Genomic DNA, 18,205 nt, shown 5'->3' with positions numbered 1-18,205 from the left:
GCACAGAGAGCTTGTTCTCTGTACTGCCTGATGAAGACCCGTTGCTTTTTTGTAATTAAAAAACTCACGTGGGAGCTTAAAAAACAGTGCGGATTTCCTTTTCTTTTTCTTTGGTAGAAAAAACCACATGAAAAGGCAATGCAATTGTTTACATGCCATTACTCCTGCTACAGTGAGTCCAGTCAGATTTTACTAGAAGTGGGTAACACATTCTTCATCAGACTATACTGTATGCTAAGTTGTCTGAAATTTATTTTCAGACATAACCTGAACACAGGCCGATGGCTGACGAAGCTATCAGCAGTGTGGGACCCTAAACAAGAGGACTGCTTTGTGGTGGGAAGCATGGAGCGGCCTCGCCAGGTGCAGGTCTTCCACGAAAGCGGCCAGCTGCAGCACTCCTTCAGAGACGACCACCACCTCAGCACGGTGCTGTCCATCACAGCCTTCCATCCTACAAGGAATGCTTTGCTGGGCGGCAACAACTCAGGACGCCTGCATGTCTTCACCAACTGAGACCAGGACCAAAACGTGCACGAACAACGCCACCATTTATAAATGCCTACATATGTCTATTATGAAGTCCCACAAATTGGATTTGTTTCAGGATAATGTAGACTAGGCTACTAAATCATTGTTTTTAGGGGGCATCCTGTTTCAAATTTGACCAGCAGATGTCCCCAGGTTCACAATTGGTTCAAAGCTTCAGAAAACCTAGTTTCTCCCTTTACTATTTGTCTCACTTTCAGGACTATTTCCAACATCCTGATACTCCAACTGCTCTTTCAAAAATAGACAGCTGTCAATAGCTGCTTGTTTTAGACGTTTTAGCTATCTGCCAGGCTGTTTGCCTTGGGCAACATCGCCATCTTCTGGCTGTTTTGCGTAATGCACCGTATGGCGAAGAATTTAGACTGTTCATTCTTGGAGTCGCAATTGATTGAGTTTTATACTGTTCTCTTAATGGCAGGCCAAACCTTGGAATATTGTCTATATGTTTTTTTTCTTGTTTCTTTTGACTGCTGTTTGCATTTAATACATTAAGCCTTTACTGTACGTCCATCAATTACTGCGACGTGGCCTTTGTAGAAAGCCACCTTACCCAGCGATCTGGCTTGCTTGATTTTCGGCCACAGTTGTTCCCTTGCCTGTCGATCCTCCCAGGTGAAGTCCTGCACGAATGCACAAAAAATAATAAAAAAAAATCCCTGGAGTCATACGCCTTCAACGTGAAGGGCAAGATTAGCGAGGAGGACCAGAGGAAGGTGCGGAGAGGTGCCACCAGGCCATCGCCTGGCTGGATAACAACCAGCTGGCTGATAAAGAACAGTACCAGCACCCGTAGAAAGAGCTGGAGATTGTGTGTTGTACCAGAGAGCAACACCTGCACAGGGCTGCAGAGAGCAGGCGGGAGCCGGCTCACAGTCCCACCGTTGAGGAAGTCGACTAGAGACTTCAGACTATGATAACTACAGTGGCTTCAAACAACTTTACCTCATGACTCCTGTTTGTCACTTTGTGTCCTGACTGTTTATGATGTTTAAGTCTGAATATTTAGACATCTGACATTTGTAAAAAAAAAAAAATGTTGATGCATCGCTGGGCGTTTAAATAGAATTGACTATACAATATATTTTTGTGTGGTCTTTTACAGTTCATCTTTGTGGTTGCAGGTGATGCAGGTATCGCTCTTCCCTTAAGACCATGAGGATAACTGAAGATCAAGTGGCCAAAGTGGTTCAACAACGCATATACTCTGCTGCCTTCCACCCCTGCACTAGCAGTCTGCTCATGGCTGCAGGAGATAAATGGGGGCATGTAGGACTCTGGAACTTGGTGAGTTTCTTTGCTTTGATCATAACCATTTGCTAACACCATCTTTTTAGAATTTGGGAGTTTGGATGTTCTGAATCGTATTCCAGTGACACAAAAAATACATAAATTTGGTTCCTACTTTTGCCAGCCTGTGGATGTCCGCTAAAATGACAAGGAAATGAGTTCCTGAAGTAAAACATCAATGACTGGACACTTAGGGGAAAAGTACAGTGTTACAGTACAACTTGATTGATTTATTATTTACTCTTTAACTCATTGAGTGCCAGCCACTTTTGGAGAACGGACGCTCCCAGTGCCAGAGTTTTCAGAGCGTTTTCAGTGATTTCTCGAGGCCCACAGAATATTGTGTGATATTACTATGTAAACACCGAACACGCAAAAAGAACAAGGAGACTCTATTGTATCATCAGCAAAAAAAAGTTTATTGATACCATTTTCCGTTCTTTAGTTATGAGCCGGAGAAGATAGGTTGTTTTCAGCGTTTTCAGGCATTTCAAATTATAAGCTGAGATATTCAGCCTTTTGTGAAATGCAGCATTTCAAGCACATTCACTGACTCTAGATACGGTAATATTTTCTGATGTAGTGATGTGGTGTAGTTGTGTCCTGCCCTGCGTGCCCCACCCCCCCTCCCCCCCTCCCCCCCCTCAGCTGAAAACTCCTCCCCACACTAGTAACACACAGCCTCGCACCAAGCGTCTAGGAAGCCTGGGAAGCGCCGCCTCCCAGGCAGCGCAACATGGAGAAGCCACACGCGGACTGCAGTGAAAGGTTTGGCTTTTCAGTGTCGCGCTGCTGCTTTTCTAGCGGCTAATCATGTGGAGAAACTATGCTGACAGACAGACAGAGGCAGAAGGACTCAGTTGTGTGCGCGGATTGACTGTGTTCGCACGCACCGTCAGTTGCAGCCAGAACAATCTACATGGCTCTGGACTGCAGCATGAGCGGGTTCTCTTTCATCAAGGCTATTTCAGGCTGTGTATTCCTGACATTTCTGTAATCTGGAGAGCACTGTCGCCACCTAAGGCTTCTGTAAAATAGGTTATAGACCTCCAATAGCTACTATAGTTGTACAGGAGCTGCGGAAGGCTTTGATCGACGTCCCACCGTCAAAAAACGCATTGGACGTCGAAGGACGTCCGTGGCACTCTACGTCACTATTTAATTGGACGTCGAAGGACGTCCATGGCATTCAATGAGTTAAGGGTGGTGATTACGGTGATGATGGCGTGCTGCTTTTTGAGCCCCACTCTCAGCGTCCAGTGAGCTGCATGATGTTCTCCAGGACTCATCCTAGCCACCTGCTGACCCTCAGCTACGATGGATCTCTACGCTGCATGGATGTAGAGAAGGCCCTCTTTGAAGATGTAAATTTTGTTCCATAAAATGTAGTTTTATTGATCACCCCCCCTTCCCCAGTGGCATCTATCTACGAATTTACTATATATATATATATATATATATATATATATATATATTGTGACAGATCTGGCTCTCAAAATAGGATCAAGCTCGTGTCTAGTCAGTCCACACCTGCCACAACAACACAGAACGTCTTTGCACAGAAATATCAAACAAGAAGTCACAAAGTGAATGGGAGCAGCTCACCTGCTATCAGCATGGGGCGATGACACCTAGACAGCCCGGCTTGTGTGGACAGCTCAGTCGGTAGTGTGGAGCGGGCCATCAGCAGCTCCCGTTCAGTAGATTGGGGACGCTAATTCAAAATAATATCTCACACACACAGTCACACCCATACACGTGGAAACGGAGGGATCAATAGAGCACTGGGGAACAGGAGCGATACATGGCTTCCTGATCAGACTAGCAGACCAACATGGCAGAGAGGGGGGGGGGGGGGCCTGCGCACCTGAAATGCCACGGATATAATCTCTAAGCCACTCCCACTTCCTGTTTGATCCTCTGATGCAAAGACGTAAATTGACATATTATAATTAACTCATTGAGTGCCAGCCACTTTTGGAGAACGGACGCTCCCAGTGCCAGAGTTTCAGAGCGTTTTCAGTGATTTCTCGAGGCCCACAGAATATTGTGTGATATTACTATGTAAACACCGAACACGCACAAAGAACAAGGAGACTCTATTGTATCATCAGCAAAAAAAAGTTTATTGATACCATTTTCCGTTCTTTAGTTATGAGCCGGAGAAGATAGGTTGTTTTCAGCGTTTTCAGGCGTTTCAAATTAGAAGCTGAGTTATTCAGCCTTTTGTGAAATGAAGCATTTCAAGCACATTCACTGACTCTAGCTAATATTTTCTGATGTAGTGACGTGGTGTAGTTGTGTGGTGCCCTGCGTGCCCCACCCCCCTCTCCCCCCCCCTCAGCTGCAAACTCCTCCCCACACTAACACACAGCCTCACGCACCCAGCGTCTATTTTCGGAGTGCTCCGTTTTTGTGCGCCGGCTCCCAGCGCGACACGGAAAAGCCAAACCGGACTGCTGAGAATTGTTTGGCTTTTCAGTGTCGGGTGCTGCTTTTCTGGCGGCTAATCGTGTGGAGAAACTATGCAGACAGACAGACAGAGGCAGAGGGGCTCAGTTGTGGGAGCGGATTGACTGCTGTTCGCAGCCAACGTCAGCTGCAGCCAGAGCAATCTATATGGCTCCGCCTGCAGCATGAGCGGTTTCACTTTCATCACGGGGCTTTTTCCTACTGTTTTCCTGACCTTTCTCTAATCTGGAGAGCACTGTCGCCACCTAATGAGTCCGTAAAATAGGTTATACACATCCAATAGCTACAATATTTGTACAGGAGATGCAGGAGGCTTTGATCCACGTCCCACCGTCAAAAAACGCATTTGACGTCGATCGACGTCATTGGCACTCAATGAGTTAAACAAGGGGGTCCCTGACAATCACATGTCAATCACATATCACTCTGTAACAATATATATATACTGTATATATAATGATAATAATAATCATAATTTCAGCCAGTAAGTACAGTTTGAACCAATACCTTTTAACTTGAAGAGCGCGGTGTTATTATTATTTTATTTTTGGGGGGGGCGGGGGTAATGAATTTACATTTTGGGCTCATGATCATTATGAACCTCCCCCCCCCCCCCCCCTATATATATTATAATAAGATACAGGCCCCCAGGGCAGAAATACAGTATGGAGAAAAGGGTAGGATTCTAAATGGGTGTTAAACACCTGTGACATCACTTGTTGCTGGACATTCTGCTGGGGCTGACATCACAGGTGTACAGTTCCATTTCAGGAACAGTTTTTACACAAACAAGTCTTGATGCAGCTATGTGTAATTAAAGGAAGGCTTTGCCGATTTTCAACCCACTTTGCATCAGTTTACAATCTCCGTAATATAAGCAGATGGACAGTGTTTACCTTCTCTATATATTCTCTATATATTTTCTGCATTGAGAAATCCTCCCCCGCCTGCTGGCATGGGTCATTAACGCTTGTTAAGGTTTTCAATTCGATTCTCCCTGGATGTGTGCATATAGAAAAAATAAACAATCTGTAGTTGGAACAGCCGCCCTCAAGCACAACATCTGTTAATTTTGCTGAAATATTCTGGACTTACTCATTACTGCTTTGCAACAAACTTATAAATCAGTGGAGATGTTTAAAAAAACATTCCATGTCCTCATTAAGTTGATGTAAAATCGTGCATGAATTGTAAACCCACTCCAGTTTTAAGATATTCCTACTTCACCAGCTGATCTGAATCATTTTCTACTTCCTACCAGGTGTATTCTATTGAAGATGGCCTGAAAACCTTTGACTTCCTGTCACATGACTGTATGACACTAGTTGTCGGGCAATTTGGTGGAGATGTTGCCATTGTGGATAGGCGCACCCCAGGGTAACATACTGCCATCTTCTTCAACTGTTGTATTAATGATTTAAAAAATGCAGCACTTCTCTATTCTTTACCATCTCTCTTCATCATGTTGAATGTCAGTAAGCATGAAGAGTGCTAACCGCCTGCTCTCTTTTTTTATTAATCATAAACAACATTGTCAGAAACATGCATAATGTTTTCCAGACTGGTACAAAGCTGCTTCTAATCTCTTAATGTTTTTAATTTCTCTGCAGCAACTCCCATGAGTCCCTCCACACCCTCTACACCCTCAACCCCAAGAGCCTTCACTGTGTTAGCGTCCATCCACTAAACAAGCAGTACTTTGCAGTGGCCGAGAGCAGGTATGACTCATATCTTTGATTAATTTATATTTTCTCCAGAGCAGTAATCACTTTGATCATTTGTTTTCTAAAGTTGTTAAATTGGATTGCCTGCTTGTAGTCAGTTCAGCTGTAGTCTGTCCAGTCTATAAATAGTCCAAACTAATTTTCCTTCTTCTCTGCAGGCTTGTGAGTATTTACGATAGCCGCTGTCTGAAGAAGACCGAGAGCCAGGCGGTCTGCCAGCTGCACGGCCACTCTTTAAGCATAACCAGTGCTTATTTCTCCCCTAGTACAGGGAACAGAGTGCTCAGCTCCTGTATGGACAACACGATTAGGTGGGGCTGACACAGCTTAAAGCACTTGCACTGCACTACTTGTTTTGGAATTACATCTCTAAATTGAATGTGCATTTTCTTTTCTTTTTCCATAGGATATATGACACCTCAGCAATGACCACCACAGCTCCTTTGCTGACTTCCATCGGGTACATCCACTCACTTGAACATAGCCTCTCAGTGTGGGAAAGTCATTATGTTACAGATGTCCCGGCACACACGGTTTAAGAAAAAATATCTTATTATACAAGCAAGGTGATGAACGTTTCGCCTAGAAGGCTTCTAGGCGAAACGTTCATCACCTTGCTTGCCCACAATAAATAAGATATTTTTTCTTAAACCGCGTGTGCCGGGACATCTGTCACCTACTAGTATCCTCCGACCCAGGCACCTGTATACTTTTTATATATCTTTATGGGAGTCGTGCTTGCTAACTGTTTTTCCAAAGTCATTATGTTACCTGATCAGGGGAGGGGAAATCAGGAAAGCTGTCTCAATCTATAGCCCCTTTAACACAGACTGTGAAAGCCGCGTTCGTTGCAGCGTTATGTCTCGCCTCCTGCAGTGTTTCCCCTAGAAAGATTTTCAGGCCTGGAGGGATTTCGAAATGTACCTCGACCGCAACGGTGGGGCCCCTCGCTGGTGACGCTAAACTTTTAGCTAACCTGTTCGCATCTATGTTCGCAATGGCATCCCAAGTATCATCATACTATTATGGGATGCGATGCGAACATTTGTATTATGGGATGAGCGTTTCGCAGGCAACGACACGTTTACATGTTTTGGAACAGCGCCGCACGCTGGCACAATGCTCCTAAAAGCAAAATGCTGATTGTTTTGAATGATTTGGCATCTTCTATTACTGTCAACACCATTATTGCTATATTGTAATTGTAATAATATGCCATAAAGGTATATTTAAATTTTGGGGAGAGCAGAAAAACAAAAAAACAAATTGCAATTATTTTACTGGCCTGGCGGGGGCGCCGCCTGTAGAATGATGCCTCCTGTATAAAAGTCGCAAGAACGGAATGGCGTGTCATTTTGTTACGCCTTTCGTTCCCCCGGTAGAGGTAGTATCAGCGCAGAATCGACGTCTGTCTAAAAGGCTAAGCCGCGGGAAGACGGCAATCTCGGCTCATTCATAAAGAAATGACAGGAGGACTGAGGGAAAACAACCTCCAGATTGAAGTTCTCCGATCAGAAATAAGTTAACCGAAGCATATCTGCAGGCTGTCTCGCCTGTTGTGCGTTCCCTTACGAAAAACAACTAATGTTAGCATTCAGACTGTGCTCCTACTATAGCCCGAGTCACTTGAGCAGGTGTGTGCCTTGCGTTGCCCACTGTGCCTGAGATTCGCTCTGTTCTTCTGAAAGTGACATAACCAGAAGTAGAAACCAAGTGGTCTATAATGACGCCGTCGATAACGTTATTAAAATCAGACTGCAGCTGTTTCACACTTTTTTTCTTCCAGTCAACACGCTTTCAGAACGGACTTAATTAGGCTACTTCACAACATGGGTATATGCTTTATAAAAAAACTGGAACCAAAGGTAAGAAAGCCTTCCGTTACGTGTAGCTTGTAATACATGATGCTGCCTTTGTGATCCATAAAGTCGATCAGACGAATATTGAAAGTTGCTCGTTAAATTCAGGTCGCACTGATTTACCTGTTTATATAAAGGCAAAATAAAATTAAATAAATAGACTCCTCAGACATAATAAGCTTAACGCCCATGGTTCACGCCTAATTTCAATCCGGGAGGGGTGGATGCTATCTAAAGCACACTCCTGTATGGCAGGGCTGCTTGGTTCTGTGTGAAAGTGCAGAGAGGGCCTAATGGCGGATCTTCATCAGTGCCACAGTGATTGATACATTTGAGTTTTGGGTAGTAGAAGGTTTATCTCAGGTCATCATAATACTTATCACTGTTTCTATTTTTATTACAGTTTTATTATAAGCCAGTATCACAGCGACAACAAGCCTTTCCAACTCGGCACTTAAATTACCGTACATAAAAAAAATGTCAAACCAAAATTAACAATTGTGTGTCTTTGGTAGAAATATGCAGAAGAGTAGAGTGCACGCACATCCAAGATTATTTCAACAGGTGCTGGAAAAAATACGCGTATAGAAAAAGAAAAGGAAATCCGCACACTGTTTTTTAAGCTCCCACGGTTAGTTTTTTAATTACAAAAAAGCAACATTTTGACCCTCACGGGTCTTCATCAGGCAGTACAGAGAACAAGCTCTCTGTGCATGGGCATATATATAACCTCACATGGGGTGGTGGTGCCCCAATCAGGTGATGACAGACACCTGTGATCATTACAAAATACATAATTGTTGAAAGAGTAGGTCTTTCCACAAGAATACAACTTTTTTAAAGATAAAATGTCCTTGTGGATTAGCTTATGTGGGGAAAATGTCTAGAGCCCTCCGCACTAGGATTAGCGAGCATTGCAGCAACATCAGATGCGGTGATGAACGTAACCCTGTTGCAGTCCACTTCAAACAAGCAGGACACAGCATCTCCTCACTCCGGTACATGGGGATAGAGAAGGTTGAAAAGCCCCCTAGAGGAGGTGACCACGAACAATGACTTTTACAACGTGTGGCTTTTCACATATATACACTCAACACGTTGGCACCGTATGGCCTCAATGAAGAACTAGACGTCAAGCCATTGCTGTGATGTTTTAACTTTATTATATTCTGTTGTTATATGTATACACCTTGGCCATTGTAGACATGTGCCTGGCTCTTCGGTCATGTGGGTAGCACGTACGACTCTCACCTGGGAGTCCTGGGTTCAAACCCTGCCTGAACCTACCTTGGCCTACCGTACTATACTTTTACATTTCTTTGGTTTCTTATTGGTATAGATAGGGATAATAATATTCACCTGCATGTTTTACTTCTTGTATTTCTTTTGTATCGGGTATTTTAGAATTTGTTTACCTCTGTTATTATATGATCTTTAAAAAAAGTTGTATTCTTGTGGACTCTTTCAACAATTATGTATTTTGTAATGATCACAGGTGTCTGTCGTCACCTGATTGGGGCACCACCACCCCATGTGAGGTTATATATATGCCCATGCACAGAGAGCTTGTTCTCTGTACTGCCTGATGAAGACCCGTTGCTTTTTTGTAATTAAAAAACTCACGTGGGAGCTTAAAAAACAGTGCGGATTTCCTTTTCTTTTTCTTTGGTAGAAAAAACCACATGAAAAGGCAATGCAATTGTTTACATGCCATTACTCCTGCTACAGTGAGTCCAGTCAGATTTTACTAGAAGTGGGTAACACATTCTTCATCAGACTATACTGTATGCTAAGTTGTCTGAAATTTATTTTCAGACATAACCTGAACACAGGCCGATGGCTGACGAAGCTATCAGCAGTGTGGGACCCTAAACAAGAGGACTGCTTTGTGGTGGGAAGCATGGAGCGGCCTCGCCAGGTGCAGGTCTTCCACGAAAGCGGCCAGCTGCAGCACTCCTTCAGAGACGACCACCACCTCAGCACGGTGCTGTCCATCACAGCCTTCCATCCTACAAGGAATGCTTTGCTGGGCGGCAACAACTCAGGACGCCTGCATGTCTTCACCAACTGAGACCAGGACCAAAACGTGCACGAACAACGCCACCATTTATAAATGCCTACATATGTCTATTATGAAGTCCCACAAATTGGATTTGTTTCAGGATAATGTAGACTAGGCTACTAAATCATTGTTTTTAGGGGGCATCCTGTTTCAAATTTGACCAGCAGATGTCCCCAGGTTCACAATTGGTTCAAAGCTTCAGAAAACCTAGTTTCTCCCTTTACTATTTGTCTCACTTTCAGGACTATTTCCAACATCCTGATACTCCAACTGCTCTTTCAAAAATAGACAGCTGTCAATAGCTGCTTGTTTTAGACGTTTTAGCTATCTGCCAGGCTGTTTGCCTTGGGCAACATCGCCATCTTCTGGCTGTTTTGCGTAATGCACCGTATGGCGAAGAATTTAGACTGTTCATTCTTGGAGTCGCAATTGATTGAGTTTTATACTGTTCTCTTAATGGCAGGCCAAACCTTGGAATATTGTCTATATGTTTTTTTTCTTGTTTCTTTTGACTGCTGTTTGCATTTAATACATTAAGCCTTTACTGTACGTCCATCAATTACTGCGACGTGGCCTTTGTAGAAAGCCACCTTACCCAGCGATCTGGCTTGCTTGATTTTCGGCCACAGTTGTTCCCTTGCCTGTCGATCCTCCCAGGTGAAGTCCTGCACGAATGCACAAAAAATAATAAAAAAAAATCCCTGGAGTCATACGCCTTCAACGTGAAGGGCAAGATTAGCGAGGAGGACCAGAGGAAGGTGCGGAGAGGTGCCACCAGGCCATCGCCTGGCTGGATAACAACCAGCTGGCTGATAAAGAACAGTACCAGCACCCGTAGAAAGAGCTGGAGATTGTGTGTTGTACCAGAGAGCAACACCTGCACAGGGCTGCAGAGAGCAGGCGGGAGCCGGCTCACAGTCCCACCGTTGAGGAAGTCGACTAGAGACTTCAGACTATGATAACTACAGTGGCTTCAAACAACTTTACCTCATGACTCCTGTTTGTCACTTTGTGTCCTGACTGTTTATGATGTTTAAGTCTGAATATTTAGACATCTGACATTTGTAAAAAAAAAAAAATGTTGATGCATCGCTGGGCGTTTAAATAGAATTGACTATACAATATATTTTTGTGTGGTCTTTTACAGTTCATCTTTGTGGTTGCAGGTGATGCAGGTATCGCTCTTCCCTTAAGACCATGAGGATAACTGAAGATCAAGTGGCCAAAGTGGTTCAACAACGCATATACTCTGCTGCCTTCCACCCCTGCACTAGCAGTCTGCTCATGGCTGCAGGAGATAAATGGGGGCATGTAGGACTCTGGAACTTGGTGAGTTTCTTTGCTTTGATCATAACCATTTGCTAACACCATCTTTTTAGAATTTGGGAGTTTGGATGTTCTGAATCGTATTCCAGTGACACAAAAAATACATAAATTTGGTTCCTACTTTTGCCAGCCTGTGGATGTCCGCTAAAATGACAAGGAAATGAGTTCCTGAAGTAAAACATCAATGACTGGACACTTAGGGGAAAAGTACAGTGTTACAGTACAACTTGATTGATTTATTATTTACTCTTTAACTCATTGAGTGCCAGCCACTTTTGGAGAACGGACGCTCCCAGTGCCAGAGTTTTCAGAGCGTTTTCAGTGATTTCTCGAGGCCCACAGAATATTGTGTGATATTACTATGTAAACACCGAACACGCAAAAAGAACAAGGAGACTCTATTGTATCATCAGCAAAAAAAAGTTTATTGATACCATTTTCCGTTCTTTAGTTATGAGCCGGAGAAGATAGGTTGTTTTCAGCGTTTTCAGGCATTTCAAATTATAAGCTGAGATATTCAGCCTTTTGTGAAATGCAGCATTTCAAGCACATTCACTGACTCTAGATACGGTAATATTTTCTGATGTAGTGATGTGGTGTAGTTGTGTCCTGCCCTGCGTGCCCCACCCCCCCTCACCCCCCCTCAGCTGAAAACTCCTCCCCACACTAGTAACACACAGCCTCGCACCAAGCGTCTAGGAAGCCTGGGAAGCGCCGCCTCCCAGGCAGCGCAACATGGAGAAGCCACACGCGGACTGCAGTGAAAGGTTTGGCTTTTCAGTGTCGCGCTGCTGCTTTTCTAGCGGCTAATCATGTGGAGAAACTATGCTGACAGACAGACAGAGGCAGAAGGACTCAGTTGTGTGCGCGGATTGACTGTTCGCACGCACCGTCAGTTGCAGCCAGAACAATCTACATGGCTCTGGACTGCAGCATGAGCGGGTTCTCTTTCATCAAGGCTATTTCAGGCTGTGTATTCCTGACATTTCTGTAATCTGGAGAGCACTGTCGCCACCTAAGGCTTCTGTAAAATAGGTTATAGACCTCCAATAGCTACTATAGTTGTACAGGAGCTGCGGAAGGCTTTGATCGACGTCCCACCGTCAAAAAACGCATTGGACGTCGAAGGACGTCCGTGGCACTCTACGTCACTATTTAATTGGACGTCGAAGGACGTCCATGGCATTCAATGAGTTAAGGGTGGTGATTACGGTGATGATGGCGTGCTGCTTTTTGAGCCCCACTCTCAGCGTCCAGTGAGCTGCATGATGTTCTCCAGGACTCATCCTAGCCACCTGCTGACCCTCAGCTACGATGGATCTCTACGCTGCATGGATGTAGAGAAGGCCCTCTTTGAAGATGTAAATTTTGTTCCATAAAATGTAGTTTTATTGATCACCCCCCCTTCCCCAGTGGCATCTATCTACGAATTTACTATATATATATATATATATATATATATATATATATATTGTGACAGATCTGGCTCTCAAAATAGGATCAAGCTCGTGTCTAGTCAGTCCACACCTGCCACAACAACACAGAACGTCTTTGCACAGAAATATCAAACAAGAAGTCACAAAGTGAATGGGAGCAGCTCACCTGCTATCAGCATGGGGCGATGACACCTAGACAGCCCGGCTTGTGTGGACAGCTCAGTCGGTAGTGTGGAGCGGGCCATCAGCAGCTCCCGTTCAGTAGATTGGGGACGCTAATTCAAAATAATATCTCACACACACAGTCACACCCATACACGTGGAAACGGAGGGATCAATAGAGCACTGGGGAACAGGAGCGATACATGGCTTCCTGATCAGACTAGCAGACCAACATGGCAGAGAGGGGGGGGGGGGGGGCTGCGCACCTGAAATGCCACGGATATAATCTCTAAGCCACTCCCACTTCCTGTTTGATCCTCTGATGCAAAGACGTAAATTGACATATTATAATTAACTCATTGAGTGCCAGCCACTTTTGGAGAACGGACGCTCCCAGTGCCAGAGTTTCAGAGCGTTTTCAGTGATTTCTCGAGGCCCACAGAATATTGTGTGATATTACTATGTAAACACCGAACACGCACAAAGAACAAGGAGACTCTATTGTATCATCAGCAAAAAAAAGTTTATTGATACCATTTTCCGTTCTTTAGTTATGAGCCGGAGAAGATAGGTTGTTTTCAGCGTTTTCAGGCGTTTCAAATTAGAAGCTGAGTTATTCAGCCTTTTGTGAAATGAAGCATTTCAAGCACATTCACTGACTCTAGCTAATATTTTCTGATGTAGTGACGTGGTGTAGTTGTGTGGTGCCCTGCGTGCCCCACCCCCCTCTCCCCCCCCCTCAGCTGCAAACTCCTCCCCACACTAACACACAGCCTCACGCACCCAGCGTCTATTTTCGGAGTGCTCCGTTTTTGTGCGCCGGCTCCCAGCGCGACACGGAAAAGCCAAACCGGACTGCTGAGAATTGTTTGGCTTTTCAGTGTCGGGTGCTGCTTTTCTGGCGGCTAATCGTGTGGAGAAACTATGCAGACAGACAGACAGAGGCAGAGGGGCTCAGTTGTGGGAGCGGATTGACTGCTGTTCGCAGCCAACGTCAGCTGCAGCCAGAGCAATCTATATGGCTCCGCCTGCAGCATGAGCGGTTTCACTTTCATCACGGGGCTTTTTCCTACTGTTTTCCTGACCTTTCTCTAATCTGGAGAGCACTGTCGCCACCTAATGAGTCCGTAAAATAGGTTATACACATCCAATAGCTACAATATTTGTACAGGAGATGCAGGAGGCTTTGATCCACGTCCCACCGTCAAAAAACGCATTTGACGTCGATCGACGTCATTGGCACTCAATGAGTTAAACAAGGGGGTCCCTGACAATCACATGTCAATCACATATCACTCTGTAACAATATATATATACTGTATATATAATGATAATAATAATCATAATTTCAGCCAGTAAGTACAGTTTGAACCAATACCTTTTAACTTGAAGAGCGCGGTGTTATTATTATTTTATTTTTGGGGGGGGCGGGGGTAATGAATTTACATTTTGGGCTCATGATCATTATGAACCCCCCCCCCCCCCCCTATATATATTATAATAAGATACAGGCCCCCAGGGCAGAAATACAGTATGGAGAAAAGGGTAGGATTCTAAATGGGTGTTAAACACCTGTGACATCACTTGTTGCTGGACATTCTGCTGGGGCTGACATCACAGGTGTACAGTTCCATTTCAGGAACAGTTTTTACACAAACAAGTCTTGATGCAGCTATGTGTAATTAAAGGAAGGCTTTGCCGATTTTCAACCCACTTTGCATCAGTTTACAATCTCCGTAATATAAGCAGATGGACAGTGTTTACCTTCTCTATATATTTTCTGCATTGAGAAATCCTCCCCCGCCTGCTGGCATGGGTCATTAACGCTTGTTAAGGTTTTCAATTCGATTCTCCCTGGATGTGTGCATATAGAAAAAATAAACAATCTGTAGTTGGAACAGCCGCCCTCAAGCACAACATCTGTTAATTTTGCTGAAATATTCTGGACTTACTCATTACTGCTTTGCAACAAACTTATAAATCAGTGGAGATGTTTAAAAAAACATTCCATGTCCTCATTAAGTTGATGTAAAATCGTGCATGAATTGTAAACCCACTCCAGTTTTAAGATATTCCTACTTCACCAGCTGATCTGAATCATTTTCTACTTCCTACCAGGTGTATTCTATTGAAGATGGCCTGAAAACCTTTGACTTCCTGTCACATGACTGTATGACACTAGTTGTCGGGCAATTTGGTGGAGATGTTGCCATTGTGGATAGGCGCACCCCAGGGTAACATACTGCCATCTTCTTCAACTGTTGTATTAATGATTTAAAAAATGCAGCACTTCTCTATTCTTTACCATCTCTCTTCATCATGTTGAATGTCAGTAAGCATGAAGAGTGCTAACCGCCTGCTCTCTTTTTTTATTAATCATAAACAACATTGTCAGAAACATGCATAATGTTTTCCAGACTGGTACAAAGCTGCTTCTAATCTCTTAATGTTTTTAATTTCTCTGCAGCAACTCCCATGAGTCCCTCCACACCCTCTACACCCTCAACCCCAAGAGCCTTCACTGTGTTAGCGTCCATCCACTAAACAAGCAGTACTTTGCAGTGGCCGAGAGCAGGTATGACTCATATCTTTGATTAATTTATATTTTCTCCAGAGCAGTAATCACTTTGATCATTTGTTTTCTAAAGGTGTTAAATTGGATTGCCTGCTTGTAGTCAGTTCAGCTGTAGTCTGTCCAGTCTATAAATAGTCCAAACTAATTTTCCTTCTTCTCTGCAGGCTTGTGAGTATTTACGATAGCCGCTGTCTGAAGAAGACCGAGAGCCAGGCGGTCTGCCAGCTGCACGGCCACTCTTTAAGCATAACCAGTGCTTATTTCTCCCCTAGTACAGGGAACAGAGTGCTCAGCTCCTGTATGGACAACACGATTAGGTGGGGCTGACACAGCTTAAAGCACTTGCACTGCACTACTTGTTTTGGAATTACATCTCTAAATTGAATGTGCATTTTCTTTTCTTTTTCCATAGGATATATGACACCTCAGCAATGACCACCACAGCTCCTTTGCTGACTTCCATCGGGTACATCCACTCACTTGAACATAGCCTCTCAGTGTGGGAAAGTCATTATGTTACAGATGTCCCGGCACACACGGTTTAAGAAAAAATATCTTATTATACAAGCAAGGTGATGAACGTTTCGCCTAGAAGGCTTCTAGGCGAAACGTTCATCACCTTGCTTGCCCACAATAAATAAGATATTTTTTCTTAAACCGCGTGTGCCGGGACATCTGTCACCTACTAGTATCCTCCGACCCAGGCACCTGTATACTTTTTATATATCTTTATGGGAGTCGTGCTTGCTAACTGTTTTTCCAAAGTCATTATGTTACCTGATCAGGGGAGGGGAAATCAGGAAAGCTGTCTCAATCTATAGCCCCTTTAACACAGACTGTGAAAGCCGCGTTCGTTGCAGCGTTATGTCTCGCCTCCTGCAGTGTTTCCCCTAGAAAGATTTTCAGGCCTGGAGGGATTTCGAAATGTACCTCGACCGCAACGGTGGGGCCCCTCGCTGGTGACGCTAAACTTTTAGCTAACCTGTTCGCATCTATGTTCGCAATGGCATCCCAAGTATCATCATACTATTATGGGATGCGATGCGAACATTTGTATTATGGGATGAGCGTTTCGCAGGCAACGACACGTTTACATGTTTTGGAACAGCGCCGCACGCTGGCACAATGCTCCTAAAAGCAAAATGCTGATTGTTTTGAATGATTTGGCATCTTCTATTACTGTCAACACCATTATTGCTATATTGTAATTGTAATAATATGCCATAAAGGTATATTTAAATTTTGGGGAGAGCAGAAAAACAAAAAAACAAATTGCAATTATTTTACTGGCCTGGCGGGGGCGCCGCCTGTAGAATGATGCCTCCTGTATAAAAGTCGCAAGAACGGAATGGCGTGTCATTTTGTTACGCCTTTCGTTCCCCCGGTAGAGGTAGTATCAGCGCAGAATCGACGTCTGTCTAAAAGGCTAAGCCGCGGGAAGACGGCAATCTCGGCTCATTCATAAAGAAATGACAGGAGGACTGAGGGAAAACAACCTCCAGATTGAAGTTCTCCGATCAGAAATAAGTTAACCGAAGCATATCTGCAGGCTGTCTCGCCTGTTGTGCGTTCCCTTACGAAAAACAACTAATGTTAGCATTCAGACTGTGCTCCTACTATAGCCCGAGTCACTTGAGCAGGTGTGTGCCTTGCGTTGCCCACTGTGCCTGAGATTCGCTCTGTTCTTCTGAAAGTGACATAACCAGAAGTAGAAACCAAGTGGTCTATAATGACGCCGTCGATAACGTTATTAAAATCAGACTGCAGCTGTTTCACACTTTTTTTCTTCCAGTCAACACGCTTTCAGAACGGACTTAATTAGGCTACTTCACAACATGGGTATATGCTTTATAAAAAAACTGGAACCAAAGGTAAGAAAGCCTTCCGTTACGTGTAGCTTGTAATACATGATGCTGCCTTTGTGATCCATAAAGTCGATCAGACGAATATTGAAAGTTGCTCGTTAAATTCAGGTCGCACTGATTTACCTGTTTATATAAAGGCAAAATAAAATTAAATAAATAGACTCCTCAGACATAATAAGCTTAACGCCCATGGTTCACGCCTAATTTCAATCCGGGAGGGGTGGATGCTATCTAAAGCACACTCCTGTATGGCAGGGCTGCTTGGTTCTGTGTGAAAGTGCAGAGAGGGCCTAATGGCGGATCTTCATCAGTGCCACAGTGATTGATACATTTGAGTTTTGGGTAGTAGAAGGTTTATCTCAGGTCATCATAATACTTATCACTGTTTCTATTTTTATTACAGTTTTATTATAAGCCAGTATCACAGCGACAACAAGCCTTTCCAACTCGGCACTTAAATTACCGTACATAAAAAAAATGTCAAACCAAAATTAACAATTGTGTGTCTTTGGTAGAAATATGCAGAAGAGTAGAGTGCACGCACATCCAAGATTATTTCAACAGGTGCTGGAAAAAATACGCGTATAGAAAAAGAAAAGGAAATCCGCACACTGTTTTTTAAGCTCCCACGGTTAGTTTTTTAATTACAAAAAAGCAACATTTTGACCCTCACGGGTCTTCATCAGGCAGTACAGAGAACAAGCTCTCTGTGCATGGGCATATATATAACCTCACATGGGGTGGTGGTGCCCCAATCAGGTGATGACAGACACCTGTGATCATTACAAAATACATAATTGTTGAAAGAGTAGGTCTTTCCACAAGAATACAACTTTTTTAAAGATAAAATGTCCTTGTGGATTAGCTTATGTGGGGAAAATGTCT

General features: G+C 43.9%; 1 protein-coding gene across 1 annotated transcript; it reads left to right on the top strand.

Annotated features, from left to right (window-relative positions):
• Window positions 1-1,219: 1,219 nt before the first annotated feature.
• Window positions 1,220-15,081, top strand: LOC310771175 (WD repeat-containing protein 76-like). Its single transcript, XM_083663833.1, has 9 exons — window positions 1,220-1,836; window positions 3,042-3,203; window positions 5,573-5,688; window positions 5,922-6,029; window positions 6,194-6,346; window positions 6,442-6,495; window positions 9,710-9,980; window positions 11,123-11,285; window positions 14,999-15,081. Exons 1-7 carry the CDS (start codon window positions 1,705-1,707, stop codon window positions 9,963-9,965), a joined length of 981 nt encoding a protein of 326 aa, XP_083519959.1. The 5' UTR covers window positions 1,220-1,704; the 3' UTR covers window positions 9,966-9,980; window positions 11,123-11,285; window positions 14,999-15,081.
• Window positions 15,082-18,205: the final 3,124 nt, after the last annotated feature.

This window comes from Poromitra crassiceps (assembly GCF_964638095.1).
Source record: "Poromitra crassiceps genome assembly, contig: HAP1_SCAFFOLD_389, whole genome shotgun sequence".
NCBI lineage: Eukaryota > Metazoa > Chordata > Actinopteri > Beryciformes > Melamphaidae > Poromitra > Poromitra crassiceps.
This window is presented reverse-complemented; position numbering and strand designations above follow the sequence as displayed.

Coding starts and splice junctions, on each gene's coding strand:
- LOC310771175 (XM_083663833.1), top strand. CDS start 1,705: ATGAGGATAACTGAAGATCAAGTGGCCAAAGTGGTTCAACAACGCATA. Junction 1,837..3,041: donor ATGTAGGACTCTGGAACTTG/GTGAGTTTCTTT, acceptor CAATGAGTTAAG/GGTGGTGATTACGGTGATGA. Junction 3,204..5,572: donor AGAAGGCCCTCTTTGAAGAT/GTAAATTTTGTT, acceptor ACTTCCTACCAG/GTGTATTCTATTGAAGATGG.